At 40.3% G+C, this 22,179-nt stretch overlaps 1 protein-coding gene across 6 annotated transcripts in view; it reads right to left on the bottom strand.

The window, feature by feature from the left end:
* Positions 1-609: 609 nt before the first annotated feature.
* FLNB (filamin B) overlaps positions 610-22,179 on the bottom strand; it is a 109,258-nt gene continuing 87,688 nt past the window's right edge. For all 6 annotated transcript variants that reach the window (XM_043519965.1, XM_043519966.1, XM_043519964.1 and 3 more), the window contains 12 exons: positions 21,357-21,515; positions 20,700-20,903; positions 19,509-19,661; positions 18,400-18,522; positions 16,101-16,367; positions 14,950-15,087; positions 14,739-14,854; positions 12,590-12,722; positions 10,950-11,126; positions 6,571-6,789; positions 4,894-5,097; positions 610-2,382 (listed from right to left, as the gene is read on the bottom strand). In XM_043519965.1, the coding sequence (XP_043375900.1) occupies positions 2,195-2,382; positions 4,894-5,097; positions 6,571-6,789; positions 10,950-11,126; positions 12,590-12,722; positions 14,739-14,854; positions 14,950-15,087; positions 16,101-16,367; positions 18,400-18,522; positions 19,509-19,661; positions 20,700-20,903; positions 21,357-21,515 (2,081 nt within the window). In that variant the 3' untranslated portion in view covers positions 610-2,194. The remainder of the gene's footprint in view (positions 2,383-4,893; positions 5,098-6,570; positions 6,790-10,949; positions 11,127-12,589; positions 12,723-14,738; positions 14,855-14,949; positions 15,088-16,100; positions 16,368-18,399; positions 18,523-19,508; positions 19,662-20,699; positions 20,904-21,356; positions 21,516-22,179) is intronic.

Below are 22,179 nucleotides of genomic sequence, written 5' to 3' on the forward strand. Positions count from 1 at the left end.
AGTTGGTGAACCAACCATTTATCAATAAGTGCCTTATCTTTTGAGCCAAGCACAGTCAGATATTTACTACACATCATCCACAAAACTGCAGCTTATAAACAACTAATTTAAGCGAAGCAGGTGTGGTTGAGTATGAACTGAAAGTTAGCAATACCAGTGGTAAGGAAGACAGTAATTGAGGAGTGGAGACAGTATAGTCTATATGCCTTATTCATTTCTACTGTGTATCTGTCAGTCACTATTTGTCTTAATTGTATCAAAGGGCAGACCACATAGCGCTGCTAGTTCACTCTGAATCATGTGAACTGTGAAGTGTCTCAGTGCAGTATGATGGTTTTGCCTAGATTTAATATCATGTACTTCCTAGTCATTTTAGCAGCAAGACAGTCAAGGAAGTTTTAGACATGGCCAAATAGTTTCATTATGAGAACACTAGTCAAGTCTAAAGTAGGGTCAAACATGACTGTTTTAAGGGTTGGTGGTGGCGACTAGTTTTAGGGACAGTAGATTTACACACTAACTACATGTGGTTGGAACTTGGACATTAAGCGTGATATTATATTCATCAAGCTAAAATTACAGTTTCTTCAAATAGAAGACAATCTGAGGTGGTTTTTAACATGCATATTTTAATGAAGCCAACCTTTTAATAAGTTAAGATACAATTTTACAATCCTGCATTTTATTCCAGTTTTATTTGTTTTTACGTCCTAGTTTACAATGTAGTAAGCATTTCACATTAAGGCACAAAGCACAGTAAAAAAAGTCAATTTCCCCAAGCAACTGTGCTCAAAAAGTAGTGCATTGACATACAACTCCTACAGAATAGCTGTATGTGGGAACCTCTCACTAGGGATAGGAGGTAAGCATCAATATATTTCCAACAAATCCTTCCTAATCATACAAAGTTAAAGCTATTTAGCCAAAACTTGTGCTCAAACAGCAGTTGGCAGTAAGCTTCAGTTCAGCATTTGGAATGTATTTGTTATGGAGGAAAATGTCACAATCATGAAAGTTAGAACTAAATGTTCATTCCTTACTCATAAGGATGGATGAGCCCTTGCGCATTTTAGAAAGTTTGCAGCATGAAAGTGATTTCAGGAGATGGTGCTTTACTGAAGTCTTTGGACTGCAGTTCTCATAAAAGGATTAGGATGTGATCAAGTAGCTTGTGCCTACCACCATTACTTTGTGGATTCAGAGCACTATTATTCATTGATCATTTTAGACATGATACTGTGCAGAGCTAGTTTTCAAAGTTAAAGTTTGGAGCAGGTGACTACCCCAAATGTGAAGCTAACCTTTTCATCTTTTCCTTTTATGAGCTGTATGGAGTCACACCTGGCTCGGATAACTTGATTTAAAGGATTTAAACCAACTGACTGGAGTTTGTGCTTAGAAGCAAAGACTTTGGGAAGTAACGATTGATCACACACTGGCAATCTACAGTAAGTTTCACTAGAAGCCCAAGCTAATTAAAGCCACCATTACAAGTGTCATGGAAAAAAGCTTAATATAGTTTTACAAGGCATTAAATGCAGAAGGACTGAAAGCAGACTGAAAGTTACTTCCTGGTAGCTTAAGGTTTGCTATAGCAAAATTAAGCACTCTTTTCTTAAGTGTAAACAATTAGCAAAGCATTTTGTAAAATATTCTCTTGCTGAGTGGTAGTGCCATTTGAATAGCTTTTCATAATGTTAAGTATTAAAATTGGTCAAGTATACAAAGGCACGTATTTAGTACCAGTTTTACCTCACTTCTTTACAGAAAAAGAATTTGAACTGGGGACAGCCCAAGTCATATTCCACAACTTAATGTAAAATCTCCAGTCAAAAAAAATTCAAATCAGTAGTTTAAGATACCCAATTACAAAAGACAAATTCCAGTTTTCAATTAATACCTTAAGTCTAACATCCACAAAAGAAATTAGTGTCTTAGTTATCCACGATTCTTAATGTTGAAAGTTACCCACTGACAGTAAAGTTACAATTTTAAAAAGGATATTAAATAGATTTACATTACATAGTATTCTATTCAGGTAAAAAAGTTGGAACACTTCTAAAAACAGTTATAGAATTTACTTTTGGATGTATTGAAATGTGAGCTGCATGTATCTAGTTACTGTATTTCACAACAATTGCAAACAGTTTTTAAAACTGAATTGCAGATGCAGAGATTATAGATCGTAGAAAACTTAAGGAACAGTGACATGGAATGGACTTCCAGGAATGTGTGCTTCGCCCCACTTCACTGCCAGAACATAGTCACCCTTCTCTTTGACCACATAAGTTACATTGTATTGGTGGTTTCCCAAGTGTTTCACAGAAACTTCTTCGCATGGTGTTGTAGGTCCATGGACACCAACTAACAGCATATTTGAACCTATGGTACAAATGAGAGACCATTAGCTTTTATAATTATGACTAGGTAACAGGTGACTTACCAACCATCTTTGTTGCTGTACCACCCCAAAAATGGTCTTCCAACCCAAAGCGCTTACCATCTTGTTGTGTGTTTTGGGCCATTGGTATAGTGATTTGTTTATCTAGCAATAGTCTGAGGCTTGGTTAAGCCATTTTAGAACCTAGAAGGATTTTGTATTTACATCTTTGGAAGCACCCTCCTCATTAAGCTAACATTTAGTCTGCATGTATGATGTCTGACCTGCATACAAGATGTTGCTACCATCATTGGCCTGGGTTGACATGAGTAATTGGACATGGGTGGGGCCTTATGTTTTAGGAGACAGGATTAGGGAAGTAAATGGATCAGCAGGCTGGAAACAATGTCTATACTAGCTAAAATGAGGAGGAATACCCAGGGAGCCATTTTACAGAGGACAAGATAACCCTGGATTATGTGAGAGAAAGAATAAGTCATGCATGGACAATGCATGCTATACAGGGACTTTCCTATAAAGGGACCAAGACAATCCCAAAACACATGATGCAATGTATAATAAATGCAATGTACAAGTTTGCAGTGTAATTTTGGATGTGTGGTATACCCTATATCCACCCTACGCTTCCATCTGATCAACTAGCACAGCTTTGATGTATGTCAAATAAAAAGGAACCTGAGGAATAAGACTGGAGTTGAATGGGTTTTTGGGGACCCCCCCAACATAGTGGTGCCATGACTCATTCCATTCATCTGAAGCAGGTAACAGTATAGCTTATTACACTTGTAGCTTTATGGTCAAGGATCACAAGCCTTTGTAAGGGCTTAAATCTGAGGCAGTCAATACCACATTGGAGAAGTGTGTCAAATAGAAGGGTGGACCCAATTAATTCCCCAGAGAATTAGAGGGAAAGTGGGACTGGGTGCAAAAGAAACTCCAGAGCAAGGTATTGGAGAAAAATGCTTGGCAAAGCACAGTGAAGGTCTGTTAAATGCCACTGAAATTTTCAAACAATAGAACCCCTTGGCAGCAATGGAAAAAGACAATATCTAGTTATCCTTAAGACAAAGAAAACCCAAATCAAAGAGCAGTTTCACAAAGATTACTTGATAGCTAACACTAACAAAAATTGCCACCTTGAGGGAGGACTGTAAAAAGTCCTAAAAGGCAAATTAAAATAGTAAAAAAGCAACTTAAATGCGTCATCTGCTTGTAACTTGCAGTTTACAAAAGCAACTTCCAGAGTGTAAAGCCATTTTAGGAAAAAAGTTCAAAGGGGTTTACCTATGCCAAGCAAGCTTAAAGTATTTATTTGGTCTTTCATAATACTGTTTACAACTTGCAAGGGGCTGCAAAAAATTTAAAAAATACCTCTTAAAAAGTAGAATGTGTAAAATAAATTGGCTTTTAAAAAATTCCATCCACTCAAATTTGAATTCGAGGTTGCAAAGCTGACTTACTCTTTAGGCCGTAGCTATCATCTGGCACTCTTAACTTTGTTAGTTAACCCTCAAGGTGTCAATGGTTTTACAGAATTCATTTTTTAAATTGTGTTATCAATGTTAACCATAAATTGAAAATAAGGACTAAGGGCAGCCAGAACCAGAATTTACAACACAAGAAAGAGGGCCAAGTACTGCAAGAAAGTACAATTTGGAGTACGGCTGTGCTATCTTTTCCACTATAAAAAAATCCTTTCGATACCTACGAAAGTTGGCTCATTAATTGTTGGTATTTACAGTGTGTCATTAAAAGACTAGTGACTGTGCTGACTACCCTGAATACTTCACTTGCATCTGTTAACTCTGCTCCACACTGGGGGACAGAAGGAGTCAACCTAAGATACACAACTTCAGCTACATGAATAGCATAGCTGAAGTCAGCGTATCTGAAGCCGACTTACCTGGCCATGAGGACAGCAGTGAGTCGACCACTGCTGCTGCCGCATTGATGGGGAAGTGCATTCAGGGATTTATTGCATTTAGACAAGACGTGATAGATCGATCACTACCTGCCAATCCAGCGCACAGTGAAGACCAGCCCTTAGATTTACTTTGTAGAGTCCCTGGCTCAGAGTTCAGGCAGTGTCTGTTATCTACTCAATCACTAGTTTATTGGGCCTCACATGCATGGTGCTATGCACAATCTTTCATTAGAGCAAATGTAAGAGTTGCAAAACAAACCTCTCCTCCCACAGCATGGATTTCAACACAACTGATTATTCCCCTTCTTCCTGTCATTATGCTAGTTTATGCCTGATGCATCAGTCAAATGCCACTCATTCAGTTCTGATTAATGGGTAACAATAGGCAGTTCAAAGCAGTCAGTCACATTCCTATACTCTAGAGAGGAATTCAGTTAGCTGGCAGTTTACCTCCCTGGGATCCCAAGAGCTTAGATTTTTCATCCCAGTCTCCCACTGGACCCTTAAGGCCATAAATTAAACAGTTGCAGATATGTATTGCTTTGAGATCAAATCCTTAAACCCATACCTGCTTTGCTGCAGTCTACAGTAAAGCTGCTTTTTTGACCCACAAAAGCCTTTGAGAGTCCTGCACCTCTGGAGGTCACTCTGCTGGCATCAGATGTAGACTTGGGAATGGCACTGTAGCAAGTTTCTGTTGATGACCGTGTCACCGATTCCACCATGATTGAGCTAGTTTCATTTGCACTGCCTGGACTAACCAGTCGCTGGCCTAGAAAAGGAAGACAGATTTGCAATTGGCAGGGTTCTCAGTACATTTAGAAGGAATTCTAGTAAGTCAGAAAGTTATGCCAATAGGCTGGACTAATATTTTGATCTTAATCACTTCGCTGCAGTAGCACCTGGAGGTTCTGTCAGGAACAAGGATAGACTACTGACACTACACAAACATGGCACATCCATGTTCTAGAAAACAGACCTTTTAATTCAGTTCTCTTCTGTTCACTGCCCACTCTAAGTTGGTGGTGAACCTGGATTTCTAATCAGGAAGAAATGCACTCAGGACTGATAGGTATAAAGAGGTTAGAGAACAGCATTAGCACTCTTCCACTCAAGCCTGATTTTTGCTTCAGCAGTACAGAGGCTAATACAAAGTATTCAGTTTGCATCTAGCATGGTAATATGCACACTGCCGACTTCACACAGCAAGTAATCAAGATTTTTCTGTTTCTTGAACATTCTGATTTACAAATCAGGTGCTAGTTATGCTTGCAAACAGTTTAAGAGTAGTACATGAACCATGATTAATACTGGGCAATATTTAAAGATGGATTTGTTCATTATGCTTTTGTAGATTGGCTCCTATTATGATAGATGATTTGAATGAACATGCACTATTATTTCTGGAAGCAATAGCACCCTAGTGCTTTTAAGCCAACACCAAGACAGCTGCACTGCTTGAAAGCCAACAGGGACTTCAGATTTCATGAAGTGAAACAAACTGGCTGAGAGAAAGGAGAATTGTGCTCGAGTTGCTAAAGGCCAGCGAGACTTTATACACTTGAGTTGCCAGAACAGAGTGGGTGCAACTTTGTAGAAAACTCTACAAACAGTCTGCCCAGGACTTTGCACAAGTGTGGTGGCATTTTACAGATGTGACAACTAAGATAAATTGTGCAGTGTGATCTTTAGCACATCAAGGCCACTGGCAGTTTTAGAAACTGAACTCCATTCCATGCTTTGAGCACAGTATTAGACAATGAAAATCCACTGAGTTTGCCTTATTTTCTTAAGGAAGCTGTTCAGAAGGTACCATTATCTGTAGATATGCATGTCCTTGTCCTTAAAGGAAGGGAACCTCTAAGGAAAAGTCAAAGACTAGACTGCATCCAGTAAATTTGCCTTTTATATCACAGCAAGAGACAAGTTTTGTAGTTGTCACTGGGAAAAGTGAGCTGTTTCACCCCTAATGCAGTGTGCTGGAACTGCTGGATTCAGTATGTTCTAGGGAAGTTTTAGTTCAGCCACGGACAAGCTTTCAATAGCAAGCACCTCAGTGGTGCTTGTCTCAACTAGTTCTGAAATAGGATCTCGTTATCTAGAAGATCGGAGGTGGGGGAATGCTCTGCCCTTCATAGTCTTCAACATTGCTGCCAATAAATCCCTTTGTGGTCTTACACAGAGAAATGCTACAGAACTAAATTAGTAGTCTTTAGTTTATGCCATCACTGGTTAGTATTTTTACCTGTGACTTTTGCCTTGAAAGGGCTGCCCACTATATGGGTAGGTCCACCATATTTAATTCCAATAAGATAGTTTCCTGGAGCCATTGGTGTATACATGACATCATAACCCTCAGGAGTTTCCTGGCAGTCCATTTTCACCTTTGAGGGCCCTTCAATTGTAACAGAGAGCGTTCCTGGACCAGCTTTGGTTGTGTTTATGTGAAAGTCCGATTGCAATCCTGGAAAAAGGTTTAGCATAAGAATAAAAACCAAGGGTGTAGGCAAAGTGGTAATGCTTACCTATGTATGCAATCACCAGCATGTATTGTTACACAAGATCAGTGTGTGATTCAGCTAGTAAAGCAAGGCAAGAATATGGTACTTAAAAGCTTGGTCACCTTTACAGTGTATGGAACAGCAAGACGGCCATGAGTAGCTTAAGCGATGTTGATGCTTTGAAACAGATAAATACAGTAGGTCAAGCTCTTTGACCCAGTTCTGCTCACTTATTCTGGCCTCATGCCAATGAAACTAGTGATTTCAGTGGGGTTACCTCAGCTTTACACTTGTATAAAAGCAGAATTTTGCCTCTAATATGCATGTTTTCAGAAGTTCTACTCCATGTTTTACCTATATGAAGCCATTATTGGCTATTCCTAATTAAATGCTTTTGCCCATTTCTTGGGCATCAGAAAGAGGAGAAAAGCCCTTCAGGAGTTTAACAGGAATTGGGGAGGATCTTTTATGCATGAGAGGCTAATTTAAAGGCAATTAAAAAAACTCTTAAGATAAACCTTTCAGTCCCCTTTGCAGCCTACACTGATGTAGGTCTGCTCCAATCCTAAACCCAGGTAAGATCCCCATCTCCTTGCATGATTATAGCCACCCATCACTGAAGGCCCCCTTAAGAGTTGTCAATAGATCACATCAGCAACACTTGGTCAGGATAAATCTTTGACTACAACTCTTGTAAAACAGTTAATCAGATCACTTTGGGTAGCACTCCAAGCATTCTGCTGGAGTAGAAACAAAGCTTTGTTTCAGTTACAGAATCAGTAAGTACCGATTTGTGTTAGCAGTAACAGCACAATGCTATCAACATCACAAAGAAAGCTTTAAGCAAGGCTTTCAGTCTCGGTCTGTCCGATATCTATAGCCTCAAAAACTGCAATCTCAAAGCAGGTCAGCTGCGCACAGATGACCAAACTACGATTAAGCTTAATTTAACATTCCCTTTCCAAGGTTTATTATTCCTAGTCTAGTTTAAGTCTTTAAATGTGGCATCAGATTCAACAAAAGTTGCTAATTCCTGTTTTCTAACCAGTGGAAAGTAGGAACTGTTTAGTAGAATGCCTGCTACCATGGGGAATGGAGGAATATAGATGTGCAATCCTGTATCAGACTAAGGAGTCCACATAATATGGCATCTTCTCTAGCATTAGCCAGTACTCAGTGTCCTTGGGAAGGAGATTCTCTTTTAATCCAACTCAGTTTATTGGAAGAGCATTCTTTCCTTGCCTCTGTAAGTGATCAGTTTACACCATGCAGCATAGGAATCTATTCCCTTTCTCTGCTTGTGCAGCTATGGGTATGACTACACAGGGACAAGAGACCTGTGGGACATCCCTGGCTGGCTCAGGCTGCATTCAGGCTCTGAACGCAGCCTGAGCTCTGGGACTCTCCACTCTCGCAGGATTCCAGAGCTTGCGCTCCAACCTTTGCCCAAACATCTACACAGTAATTTTTCAGCCCCCAGAGCTGGAGCCCAAGCCTGAACTAGCTGACCATGGTCAGCTGTGGTTTATCCATGTGTAGACATGCCCTCTGTGTGTGTTAATGTTCAACTTGACCTCCTGTAGAAGTGACTTCCACCAGTGTTTACAATCAACTGCCCTTTTCTGCAGATTTAAGGGACTACGAGGGATAAATGGTTTCCAGTGTTCCTGGCTACCAAAACTTAGTCCTTCAGACTGGTCTATTGTTCAGGAGTCCTGCCATGTTGCCTCCAGCAGTTCCAGGGTTAACAGGAACTCTTAGTTCCATAAGGGAACATTGACCACATTCTGCGAGTTAATACAATCATCTTTCAGTGCAAAAGTTAGAGTGAATTTTTTAAATCCATAAAACATGTTAATTGGAAATTTGACAGTGGGGATTTTCATTTCCCTTGGGTAAAAAAGGGTGGGATATTTTATATCCATCACTGCTTTTCTGCACCCCGCTGGTTACACTGCCAGGAACAGCTCTACACAGGGATTGCTAGGGATCTACATTCTACCTTTCAAGAATGGAAGTACTGCAACGAGTCCACAGCAGGGAGAAAGGAAATGAAGCAGGGAAACCATGGAGTACAAGAAAGTCTATTTTATTACAAAGGGTAAAATTAAGACATCTTCATTTGAATGTTTAAAGAAACTGGCAGACTATTTGCAGGCAGGAGAGCTGAAATAATGGAGATTCCAGACCGCCAACAAGAGCAGTATTTAAGCAAGATTTTAAACCAGCTTTCTCTATACAGTTCCTAATACACAATCAAGAGATGCAATTTCTCTTTAAATTTAAGCTTTGGCTGCCATTTAAAGACCCCCTTAAACTTCTAAAATTGCTAAGTGCTAACAGGAAGTAACAAGCATCTCGTCAGCTTTCAAGTGTTATATAGCAATATAATTTAAGTTGGGAAACGTAGAGAAGAAGATCTGCACCTTTGCTAGCGGAGACCCCAATCCACAAAGGTGCTTAGGAGCTTAAGTCCCAGGTTTAAGCTCCACTGCAATCCACAGAACTCCTGGTGAACCTGTAGTGTAGGTAGGTGCCTAAACTCACTTGGCACTTAAGTTCTGGCCTTGGGGGGAAGGGTTATGTACACACACAGCGCTGTCCCTCTAAGCACCAAAACACTTATTTCCCACCCCAAGGCCCAGAGCAATTCACAAACTGGGCAAGATAGGTGGACGAATGTCTATCTAGTAGGTGTGGTCAGAGGTCACCTACCAGATTAGGTCCTTTAAAAAAAACACCTTGCCAAAGGTGCCACCGACCTTAACTTCTAACCACTAGGTTGCATTGCTCACCTGGGATGTGGGAGACCCAGGTTCCATTTCCACCCCATTGCCAGAGAGAAGCTAGTATTGAACAGGGGTCTCCTACCTCTCAAAGTGCACTAAGCACTGGGTATGTGATTGTGATGTGGAGCTCTATCCATCTGTTGAAGATTATCCACTGTGGATAAATATTAAGTTACTGGACCAGAGTGGAACCTACTTAGTCCATTAGTTAGGGCACCCACCTGCAAAGTGAGACCGAGACTCCAGTGCCCCTGCTCCAAACCCTCATTTAGCCACAGCAGAACAGCTTCAATGGAGAGTCAGTGAGGCTCAGAATACCCTATAGCTCAATGGTCAGAGCACTCCCAAGAGTATTTGAACAGGAATCTTCCACCTCTCTACCCTTCTGCTGCACAGGGGAATCAAACCTCCATCTCTCACATACCAGGCAAGTGCGCTAAAAGTGGTTATGTGGAGCAAGGCAGGCATCTAACTCACACAAGATACTTACGCACCTAAACCGCCTGACTCCAAGAGACTGGTTCCTGTTTGTGGATCACAAAGCAGAGACAGTGACCTCTCTCAAGGAGGGGTGCATCCCTTGGCTCCATCCCTCCCTGTCAGCATCTCCTATTGGCCAGTTTAGGCAGCTCCCTGCCTAGTGTCCTGGCTTTTCTGGATTGCATTCCAAGGCACTTCTCTCCCACATTCATTGTATAGGAGCTTGGGCACCTCACTCAGCCTTTGTTGACTACAGTATTTTGTGTGATATTCTAGGCACCTAAAAGTTAATCCTCCATGATGCTTAGCATTGCAACACTTAAGTCCCTTTGTGGATCTGGGCTCGAATAATTTTCATTCTGCACTACCAATTCTGATCCAAAGCTCTCTGACAATAAGTTTAAAATGCCTTTATTTGAAAAGGCACCTCCATCTTCTTCTGCATACCTCATGTGTTAGAGCTTCCCATGTGGGAATAAAGCCAAACTATTTCCTGAGCTCTAAGGGACCACCTAAGTTGAGTTGAGCTAACTGACACTGATTTGCTTAGCCAAGTTTTTCACCAATACAAGTGAAATCTTTGCTTCAGCCACCAGAATTTGGTCTTTAATCCTGCAAGCTGCTGGTTTTACAACCCTAGTAAGCTTTATAACAAGGCAGAATAAGAATGTGTACAAGAAAATAAAGGCGGAAGAACGCTTGTTAGTTTAGCTGCCTTGGCAAGGAGAAAGTAAACATTTACCATTGTATAAAAATCAGTCTGAAAAACAGCTCTTTGGAAGCATGAGGGGGAAATTTCCACTGAGCTAAACAGTATTTTCAGTCTGATGTCAGAATTTTAAGAGGGAAGTTACCTGTGATACCACTCTCTAGGCCAGGTCCATATGCAGTAACAAGCGCTGGATTGCCTGCCTGCCCTAGTTCCCCGACTCTGACTTTAAATGGGCTGCCTACCACATGGCTTCCATTAAACTTCACATCAATGGAGTGAATACCATTTTCATGTGGGATGAAACGAACAGCATACTTATCTGTAAGACAAGCACAGTGAAATATTTCAGTAATAATGCCAGTGAGGACATAAAAACCTCAGACCAACTCCTTAACATCCAGTAAAATTTGAGGACCCAGAATAGGCAAGCTGGGTTGCACAAGTTGTCCTGCTTTCAATCTGAAGGACTTCGGTCAATATGGTGCCGTTAATAGTTTGTCAAACTCTTCCCTTTCCCATCTTGTTTAGTAACAAGAGATCTTAACTGATCTTAACCGGAAAAAACAGTATACCTTTAGATAGATCTGCTAATAGAGCCATTTGCCTCATGCATCAGTTAAGATCACCAGCTACATTTGAGAGACTTAGAGGAAAGCTCTGCTGTCCTTGGGGTCACTATTATAGCTTAAAGCACAACCTGTTATCCATTCAGCATATGGATCAAGCCAAGCCAAATCCCCTCTCAAAATAGAAAGGGGAATATGCAACTCTGGGATGATTGCTACATCACTTGGGGTTCCACATTTGAGAGTCACTTGACCATACAGTACTGTTTAGCATTTTTGGCTTCACACATTAACCCGAAGAAAAAGGCTATTTGAGTCTTTGAAGTCAATGGGACTTTCCCACAAATGTCAGTGGGAGTTGCTCAGAGTCTGAATTTCACTTAAGCTCTGTTTCCAGGCATCGGAAACACTGTGCCAGAGGCAAACGGCATACCCAACATTAATGGCAGAACTGTGCTAACTGCTTTTGAAGTCCAAAAGCAAGTCTTTCCCATAGTCATTTAGACTTTGACATGAACTGCTGTACCAAAGTCTGTAAAAGGAAAACAGTAATTGAAATGGGAAATTGACTATTCTTTACACAAGAAAATTTAAACACAACTTATGGTTTGTATTTCTGTAGCAATCTAAAAAATCCATGTCAGCCAACCACCACCAATTGAAAATGTAGCTTTGAATAAAGCGAACTGACCTTTTGGAAACATCAGGTTCTGTACTGACTGTTCTAGAACAAGTACTTTGCAGCACCCAGAAAGAAAAAAGTTTCATTAACAGCCCTATGTGCAAATCAGTGAACAGGGAGCACTTGGAACTCATGAATTTATACTGAGCAAGACAGGCAATGAAGTAATTCTAGCCTCCTGAAGTAAGGTATTATTCAAGATGATCAAGCATTTTCCCTCTAATTTTTAGAAGAAGTTTACACTGAGTTGATTTGAGAGACTGGGCATGAAAATGCATCACAATCTGATTCGACAACTCTAGTTGGAAGAGTTCCAAAAGGCAGGTTTCCACACTAGTTGCTTACTTTCCTGGTTTGTTATAAGTCAGAATGATTTGAGTTGCCAGCTACATTGGTGGTGCAAAGAGAACAGTCAGCTAGCGTGAACATGATATTTGACCACTGTACTTATGAAGTTATCAACTATTTATATCTAATATATGGAAATCTGCTGTGTTTGAAATACAGTAGGCTTTCATTCATACAAATTCTTACCAGGCTCCAGTTCAGAAACATGACATTCTTCTACAGCTCCAGAGGGGCTATGAACTTTAGCATCTATCTTGCCCTTAGCTCCATTAAGCCTTATAGCAAAAGATGCTGGCTGGTTAACTTTTAATCCAGATTCCTAAGAAACCAATATATTTAGATTGTTAACAAAATATTTACAAGGACACTGTTTAGTTACCAAAAAAATCAGTGCTAGGAAAAAGGCATAGTTGAGTATTTGAGAGTTAAGTTATCCTGACCATAAGCTCTCTGCATTATCTTCATTGTTTGCTGTTTTAAAAAATGGCAGACTTGTGTCCAGTAGACATTAACAGTGGATTTGTCAGTCAATGATTAACTGGGAATATTACACTTTCTACAGCTACCCAACAAGGCTTGTTTACTTATGGCTAGGAATTTGACATTCCATCAATAGTTTCATGCTCCTACTCTCTCACAATGCAATCACCAATTATGTTCAATACTGGTCACCCACTATCAGTGCAGGGGGAGTCAGTTTGCAGATGTTTGAGATTAGTTACATTAGCTATAGTTCTACTTCCAGTCTGCTGATTCATTCCAACATTAATTCAGAATGAATTCCAGTCTATCAATGCAGCTGTCAGACACGAAATGCATTTTAGATTTCCTGCAACAGGCTATATTTAGTGTCATCACAACTGACAAATGACAAACTAAAGATTAACTAACATGAAACCAGATGTTGCTATGCTATGTAAAGAGATCAACGTTTTGCATTTGACTTCAACAAGTAATCAGTCCCAACAAGTGTATTTCATAGTTGTTCAAGCAATTGATAGGGTCCTTATCATGGAGGAATGGTTGCATTTGGTTATGCTATAATGCTTTTTAACAGGAACATACTTTACCTGATCCCATTTGCACCTATATCCTGAAGAGGGAAATAAATTTAACTGAGTAGAAGTTGATTAAAATGCACCTATGACAAATTTAACTGATGGTGCAGGTTTTTGGACAGGTCATACAGAATATTCAGTTTTATCTCCCTCTGCAGAGAAGTTAGTTAAGAGCAATCCTGTCAAAAGTCTTTAAATGAAACAAGAAAATCATCAATACCACAGTGACTAATTAAGGTCCATGCAACTCCTTGTTTAGGCTCTCAAAAGAATTACTAGCTCATGTTAAATGTCAACTTTAATTTTAAAACTATGAAAAAATTAAAAAATTCTATATTGGTTTATATCAGGTTTGTTAAACTCGAAGGAGAGTGATCTCACCAACCAACAAGAACTCTAGCAAGAGCCACTTGAACAGTTCAAGAGCAGCAAGATCTAGGAACATACTAATTTACACTGGGTTCTCAGTTTCACTTTCAAGTGACTTGTTTTTAGGTTTAAGCCACACCTTTAATGCTACTTATATTAAAATACAAGAAGCAACTCATGATTTTTTGTGGTTAAGTGTAACAGATGAGTCCAGAAGGATTGGAAAGCTGGAATTCACTCACATTTTTGGCTGTTTGTGAGCTCAAAGGGTTCAAGTCTGTGGTTTCAGGACATTGGCACATAAGTGAATTACTGCCTTGTATTCATCTATTTGCCCACATGGGATTCCCAGAACAAGCCTAAAGTAAATGCTTGATTACATTAGTGTATACTGTTTTGTTTGGGTTTAAAAGCTGTGGCTAAAAAAGTGTACCCTTACAAGTCAACTCGGCATTACTTGAGTAAACAGTGACTGTTCACATTACAAGAGACGTCTCAGGGATAAGGAGCTCTAGACTACATTTAGAAGCTATAGGTTCATTCAACTCATAGGCAACTGCCAGCTAGTTGGAGCAATCCCAAGTTTTACAAGACCACTGTTCCCCCTCTTATCTGAATTCCCAAATCTCCTAGTGTTAGCAACTGAAGCATGGCAAATGTTTTAAATACAGGTTGTTTAGAGGTTGACCTTTTAAGAATCTCCTCTAGACTAGTTACATCTCCCTTGATTGCCAAAGGGCTTTCAGTTGCTTAAAGTTTCCTTGCTACAAGTTTCATTTGGATGTGGACATATGAATCTATTTAAAACTGATCACCTAATCAACTTAGAATTATTATAGCCTCTGAGAACAAGGACAAAAAAAAAATCAGCATGTGGTAAATTATGAAGATGCTTCCTTATGTCTCACCTGAAGGCTAGTAACAGTGAGTCTACGAGCATCATCTGAAGGTTCGATGACAGGAACTAGGTAGGGGCTTTCTGGAATATGCTCATCGTTGAACTTTATGGACACCTCATAGTTACCTGAAAGACAAGGAAGTAGTTCATAAGGAAGCTCCAAAATGACTGCACTGGAAATTTCTGTAGTTATTTCAGTATTATTTGGTCTCACTACGTACCAGGTTCTTGAGCAATGTAGGATACACCACAAGAGCCATCTTTATGGTCTTCAAAGACTATTTCTGCTTTACTTGGGCCTTCTACTGCAATAGAAAGCCCTCCAGCTCCAGCTTCTCTTGTCCATATACTGAATTCAGCTGTTGACAAAGCATACAGGCAGAGTTCTCACTGGAGACAACTGCTAGTGAAGATTTTGAATCCTTCTCATCAAGAAGTATATTCCCTATGCAATGGTTTGAATACTGATACCATGGTGATGACTCCTACCATGTGTAAGCAAGAAAGACTAACAGTTTTACCATTTAGATTTAGAAAAAAAATAGTAACAGTTAATTCATTCTCAGGTAGTGTTACTGGCCACTGGCAGGCTGAAGGTACATGCACCTTCAACATATAATTCTGCCTCTATTCATTGTATCATTCAGGTTTACTACAGGTGTCTGAGTCTTAATGCCCAACCTGATGAGCGTTATCTATTAAGTTAGAGCAAACATTAAAAGTTATATTTTAGGCCCCATCTACACTTTTTGCATTGATTTACAACACAGATGCAAATCCCTAGTGTAGATGTGCTGCACTGGCATTAGGCTAAGGTAGACCCAGGCAAGTTGCATCAGTGTTTTGCAGTGCCTACTAGGGGTTTGTGCTGTTTAGCTAAAAAGTAGACTAGGAACCGACATGTCAAGACAATCTAGGGTTACCACGGTCCTATCAATATAGCATGTCATTGGACACTTGAATTTAAAAAGCTCAAGATTGTTATACAAGACCTTCACCACCCATGCAATGCTGCTGTATGTTATTTTTCTTGGCCTGTATTTCAACTGCACACTACACAGCTTGAAATGATGCACCATTACAACTAAGCTCTAGCTGAGCCAAGCTGTACAGAGTCCTATTTACAGCAGGCGACTGTAGTGTACTATCTGACTTGCTGCCAAACATGTAGTACACCGGAACCTCACTAGAACATGCATCTATAAAGCATGAATTTGCATATAATGCAGTCACAGCCGTGGATCCCAGATTTAATTACAATTCATTTTAACGCAGTACCATGCATGGATCCCAAATCCTGCATTCTAGCAAGGGTCTGTTGTATTGTATTCCAAGCTACAGGAGTCTGGTAATGAAGTCATGGAATTCTCACCTGGGATGCCAGCTTCTGCTCTCTCAAGTCCTGGACCTCCAGCTCTTACTTTATTAGCTCCGCCTTCACCAAGTGGCCCCACAGTGAATTGGAAAGGACTGCCTGGGACATGCTGTCCTCTGTATTTGACATCCACAGTATGGACCCCCATTTCTTGTGGCACAAAGCGGACACAGTATGTGTTTTTTCCAGCTTCATTTATTTCTGCATCTGCTGTTCTTCCAGAGGGGCTAGTTACCTGGGCTGTCATATCACCACTATCAATTTCTGGACAGAAAGTGAGAGGTTAGCAGTCACTAATGGAACAAAATGATTAAGGTTGAGATTTGAGTCAATGGGCTTTGTAGGGCCAACTCCCTTAGGTACTCGTAAAAATATCCCACCTAAAACAGATGCAAGCAAATCTATTATGGGCTAGATTAAACAATAATTTAGCTTTCACTTAATTTTTAAATAAATCTGTGCATCCATGCTTGGTCCTGCTAAGGCTATCCCAGACGCAAAACACTATCTGGCATGGTAACAGTCTCTGGGCAGGGAGTTTTACAGTCTATCAAAATTACTTTCAAGTCCAATAGGGCAATCCAGGGCGCCCTGCCACAAGGGCAGAATACACCATTTCTGTAGTTCTACCCTCCTAGTATGGAAGTCATTAAGCCTGAGAACATATATCTGTACTGCCTGGCATGGCTGAGCAAGACCCATGTATGGTCTATTGCTTGTTTAGGTGGTCTATTGTTTCTTGTTCTAAGAGACAAAAATGTATGGATTTATGATCATGCTTGCAAAGCACCATAGACATGGTTAATAGAAGATGGTCAAGAGCTAGTATGCATGGATTTCCACTGTCTTCACAGTGGAATCATTTACCCTAGCCAGCAATATCCAGGTAGTTTCCTAGGAAAAAGGCGAAATGCCAGCCAGCCATTAAAGCATGAAATGCCTGCACAATTATTCAAGATATAAAGGAGCATACTGATGGTGACATTTATAAAAACAGTCACCAATATCATGGAAATAATTTCAGAATATTGTGGTTTAACTCAGCAGTATTCTTGAAAATAAGCTATTTTTTCACCATAAGCTAATTTACCTAATCCAGAAAGTAGATTATGGAAGTAGCTACAAGTAACTTTTCTGATTTTTTTTTTTAAGAGGGCTAATATGGAGATTTGCTTGCTTCTTGAATTTCATTTAATTTAAAATTCCCTCCCTTAATGCACTAAATTTCTGCCCATGGATATTCACTTTTTAACATCATGCTCAGTAAAAATGGGATTTTATGCAAGTCAGGCTGGGTAATTAAATGTGAGCACACTGCCACTCTTGGACTCCATGTGCCTGGTGCTAAAAATGCACCCTCCATAGCCTCCACTGAGCACTTTGTACTGCTGTGGACCCAAAAGGCAGACTGACTGGAAAGTCTGGCTCCTGACAGTAGCTCATCCAGCATGAAAATATATGACAGGTTCTCTCAATTGAGTCGGGCAATTGTCCTTCAGGTCAGCAGACAAAAGTGATTAAACTGACAAGAGAAATGAGGGAGTTCCTACAGAGACAGCCATTTGGAACAGAGTCACTAAGAGAAGGCAATAAGGAAATGAAATAAAGGGAAGGGAAGATGCAAGAATAGCTGGGGAGAGCCATCGTAATAGAAGTTGAGAAATATTGTCAAAATACAGCTATAAAATTCCTCCACTACAAACGGTAAATAAGTGGCTCAGGTACTATAGCTGTGGTTTACCCAACTTCACTTTAGGATACATAGATAACTAGTTTGTATTATAAATATTTAAATGCTATTTGCTGAATGAAAAAACTTCACTGAAAATATTTCATAAGCATTTTGAAATATTTACTCCACACTAAGGAAGTGATAGTGGATTTAAAGATTATATTGTTCAAAAGCCTATGTTTTCCCTCAAGTTTGCCAAGTAGAAATACAAACAAGAGTTCCACAGAAGTAGCCTCTAAGTTAAGTTAGTACAGTAACTGTTGTATAGCTCTTTCCACTTCACTAGATGTGGTTTGATTTATTCAGCAAGTTATTCCTTCATTTGTTAAACATTGTTACAGCCTACTTAACAGCTTAACTAATGCATTGGAATTAAAATATAAATGCACTCTAAATAAGTTTCAGGTCTTATTAAGGCACTTGGCATTTTAGCTAACAGCATGCTAAACAAGCAATCATTTGCAAGTTCCATGTTCCCACTATGTTTTCTGTGGGAAGCGAGGCATGGATGTAAAACATGAAGTTAAACCTTGTGCAGTGCAATAGCCAGTCAGGAAGCGTTACCTGGAATTTTCAAGTTAAGGTCACACATGCTTCCAACTGTTGCAACAGAGGGAGCTCCTCTTGCACGTGTGATACTCTCCTTCACTCTTCCTTCACCGCTTATTTTCACCGTAAATGGACTACCTGTAAGTAGCACAACACTTCAGCTTGCAAATAATTTGAAAGCTAGTGCAGTGTAGGATTTTTCATTAAAGATTGAAACAGTTTTAGATTTTTCTAATTAGTGATGAGAAATAAAAGATACTTAGTCAATACCTAGCCAAAGACAGTAAATAAATACAATCTGCACAGCTAAGAAATTTTGGACACTTACTCCTAGTGAAAAACCCAAAGGTTCAAGAGTCTGATTTGGTACCATTTGCTAACTAATCCTATGCAGCAGCTGAAAAACTAGCAAGATTAATGGACCAGCTACTCTATTTGAACAAGTACCTTTTTGATGCCTCTCCAATAAAGGCCACCACTACTGCACATTTCTTCAGAGAACGTGTGCGTGCACAGACACTGAAGGGAGAAATCCACTCTCCTCCCACACCCAAGTTATGGTACTGGGCTCCCCCTGCTCTGAACATGCTTGCAGAAGAGGATGACTAATCCTGGTGTCTGTGCACCTGCAGAAAGTATCACTTAGTCAGGATTTTAGATTCCTTTCCCCTCCTGCATTGGTATACAGTGTGAATTCAGCAGTAGAGGGGGCTTAGTTCAGAAAGTAGGGCCTTCTAGTATCCTTTCCCCCTACTCAATCTGAGGCATGGTCCTGCCAATATTCTTGGTCTTTCCCCTCCTTAAAGCAGTTATTCTGGGAGAGGTGAACCAGAGCATGTAACCCACTAACCCTCTCACCCCCCAGCATTCATACTACCATTTTATATTTTGAACATCACTTAATTTGGCTAATAGACTGGTATTAGAGATGCAGTACACATCTTCCCTTGAGGTTACCTCAATGCTCCCTTAGAGAGCAGCTGTTTCAAAACAAGCACATCCTAACATCTGCATCAAACAGGGCACAGCCAAGGCAACAAATATAAAACTAGTGATCCAGTACAGCAGTTAGGAGGTATTAACTCAGAGTCAGGTACAGCAAGCTGCAAGCCATTCCTTCTTACCTGGAACATGCTCATCTGCAAATTTAGTGGACACTATGTACACACCAGGTACAGTTGGAAAATATGATACTAGACAGGTTCCATCTTCTAGGTCTTCTGTTTGAATATCTACCTTGCTAGGTCCTTCAACCGCCAGTGAGATCCCACCATAGCCTGCAAGTTGCAACATGTTAGTTTAGCCCCACATACAGTGGGGAAAAAAAAAAAATCAAGTTATGAACAATGATTTGAAGTCAAACATGGTTCAAATCCAAGCTTGGCAATTGATTTTGAAGCAAGTATGCCAGTCATTTCAGCATATAGATTCATAGATACCAAGGTCAGAAGAGACCATGGATGAACTAGTCACATGAAGCCTTTAATAAAGATAGTCTAATGCTATTTTTATTGCGGTGTGTGTTCTGGCTACCATTGTATAACTTGAGAGACAAGGTAGGTGAGGTAATATCTTTTATTGGACCAACATCTGTTGGTGTAAGAAGCCTATGAGCTTACACAGCTCTTTGGATTTTTTTTTTTTGTTAAAAAACCCACTCACATGGTCAGGTATAGCCTTTTACACTTAGATTGTTATGTTGTCAGTACTCAATTAGTTTCAGACAGGGGTAGGAGTTTCAGGTACTATCCTTGGATCCCCTCTCAAACTTGCAGTTTTACACCCACATTTTCCTGATTTTGTAAGTGCACCTTCCCCTGTTGCAAAAAAGAGGCATATAAAGAAAAAAGATTTACACACACACACACACACACACACACGCTATCCTACTACATGGGAAAAAACCCAGAAAAGCTACTATATGCAAATCATCAAATAGGCTTCTTGAATCTGTTAGAAGTAACACCTAAGACTAAGCTAACAGGCAGAGAGTCTCTGAAAGGCTTTACACTTGTTTACAACTTTAATAGCATTAAAATGTAGTAGCATGAATACTTAGTATATAAGAAGGTTTGGGGCCAGCAACTAATTCACACTTTGCACTAGACAACTTTGGGATTGTGTTTCAGGACTGAAGGTCAGATAACATGGATCTGGGGAAGAAAGGAGCAGCTACACTCCATTTGAAACTATTCAAAGCATAATCCAAAGGTCAGAAAGGCACCATCCTCAAGAGCCCATAACTCAGGCCTCCTTCAGAAAAAAAAGTGTGCTGAAGCACTGTTGCAAAATGGAGCCTTCCCATAAGCACTAACCTGCATCTCTTGTATCTACAATGAAATCACACATCTCAAATGTGCGTCCTTCTATCAAGCCACGGCCTGAAACTTTTGCTCTGCTGGCATCTCCAATCTCTGACTGGACCACCATGATAGATACTGGACTGTTTGGCACATGACTTCCATTTTTCTTAATGCTGACAAGGTGTTCGCCTACTTCTCTTGGAATGAATGAGATACCTACAGGGCAGACAATCAGAAGGAATAAGACAGGCTGGCTTATAGGTTTGCATACATGCAGACCCGATTAAAACCCTTGTCACATGAATCATGAAGCACTGCACTGAGAAAGCAATTATGCCTTTTAATTCCGCTGTGTAGATGCAGTACTCATTTGAGGGGCCAGTAGGGAATGCCAGGCTCTAGAAAATGGTTAATCCAAGATGATTCATCCTGGGTAGGAGCACCAGTGCACTAGACATGTGCCTCAACCCCAGCATGGAGTATTACATCAAGGGCAAGCCAAGCATTCAGTCTCCATACCCATTCTGTTCCTGGCCAACACTCTTGCCAGGTGAGGATTAGAGGACACTGTAAAGAGATCAACCCATTCCACAAGCTAATGAATGACCAGCTATTAACAACTGCAAGACAGCATTTTAGTTCCCTTTCTTGGGAAGAGGCTGAGCTTACCAATGTGGTTATTGGGTAATCTTTTCAGAAGACAAGGCTCATCACGACCAGATGGGGCTCTAATACTGGCTGTTAAGAGGCTAAGATCAGACTCGTTAATGTCCAGCAAGAAGTCAGCAGCAGAACCAAGCTTAACTTGGGATCTTCTTCTGCCATCATCTACAAAAATATGAGCAGATTCCAGTTAGAATTATGTATGACTAGTTTTATAATGCAGGCTAAGCTGGGAGCCACACATCCTGTTCCTGGCTCTGTCAGATGGTCAGTCTGAGCCAACTCTGCCTTGTTTGCTTTATCCACTGATAAAGCACTTCAGTGCCTTTTGGAATCAGCTATGTGTTATCTATTTATATGGGTCTAGTGAAGTAACTGGTCCAGAAGAGCTTCAGTTCTATAGGCTCCTACATTCTAGTAGATCTATCATGTCCTACTATGGTGGTCTCTGATAAGAACATCTGGAATTCTATCCTATGCAAGGATAAATATGGAACAAGATTATGTTAGGAAGACACTTGAGCATTATTCTTTCAGTCCAGCTTGGTAACTCTTAAGTGGGCTGGTCAGTGTCACAAGCTTGCTGTGTGTGGAGGCACAGAGCTCTGTTTCCACTTAGAACACCTGCAGACCTCATCCAAAGGCATTCTGAGCCAGTGTGAGGCTAGATGGATGACCTCCAGGCCCTCCTCTCATCCCTTGTGCTTACCATTACAGCAGTTGAGCTAGCACAAGAATGGCAGTTTTGCTATATTTAGTAATGTATGAGATTAAGTTACTGGCCTTACAGGTTAATTCACAAGGCTAATGTGTAGACTTCACTGACTAA

This window comes from Dermochelys coriacea, chromosome 7, assembly GCF_009764565.3.
Source record: "Dermochelys coriacea isolate rDerCor1 chromosome 7, rDerCor1.pri.v4, whole genome shotgun sequence".
Lineage (NCBI taxonomy): Eukaryota > Metazoa > Chordata > Testudines > Dermochelyidae > Dermochelys > Dermochelys coriacea.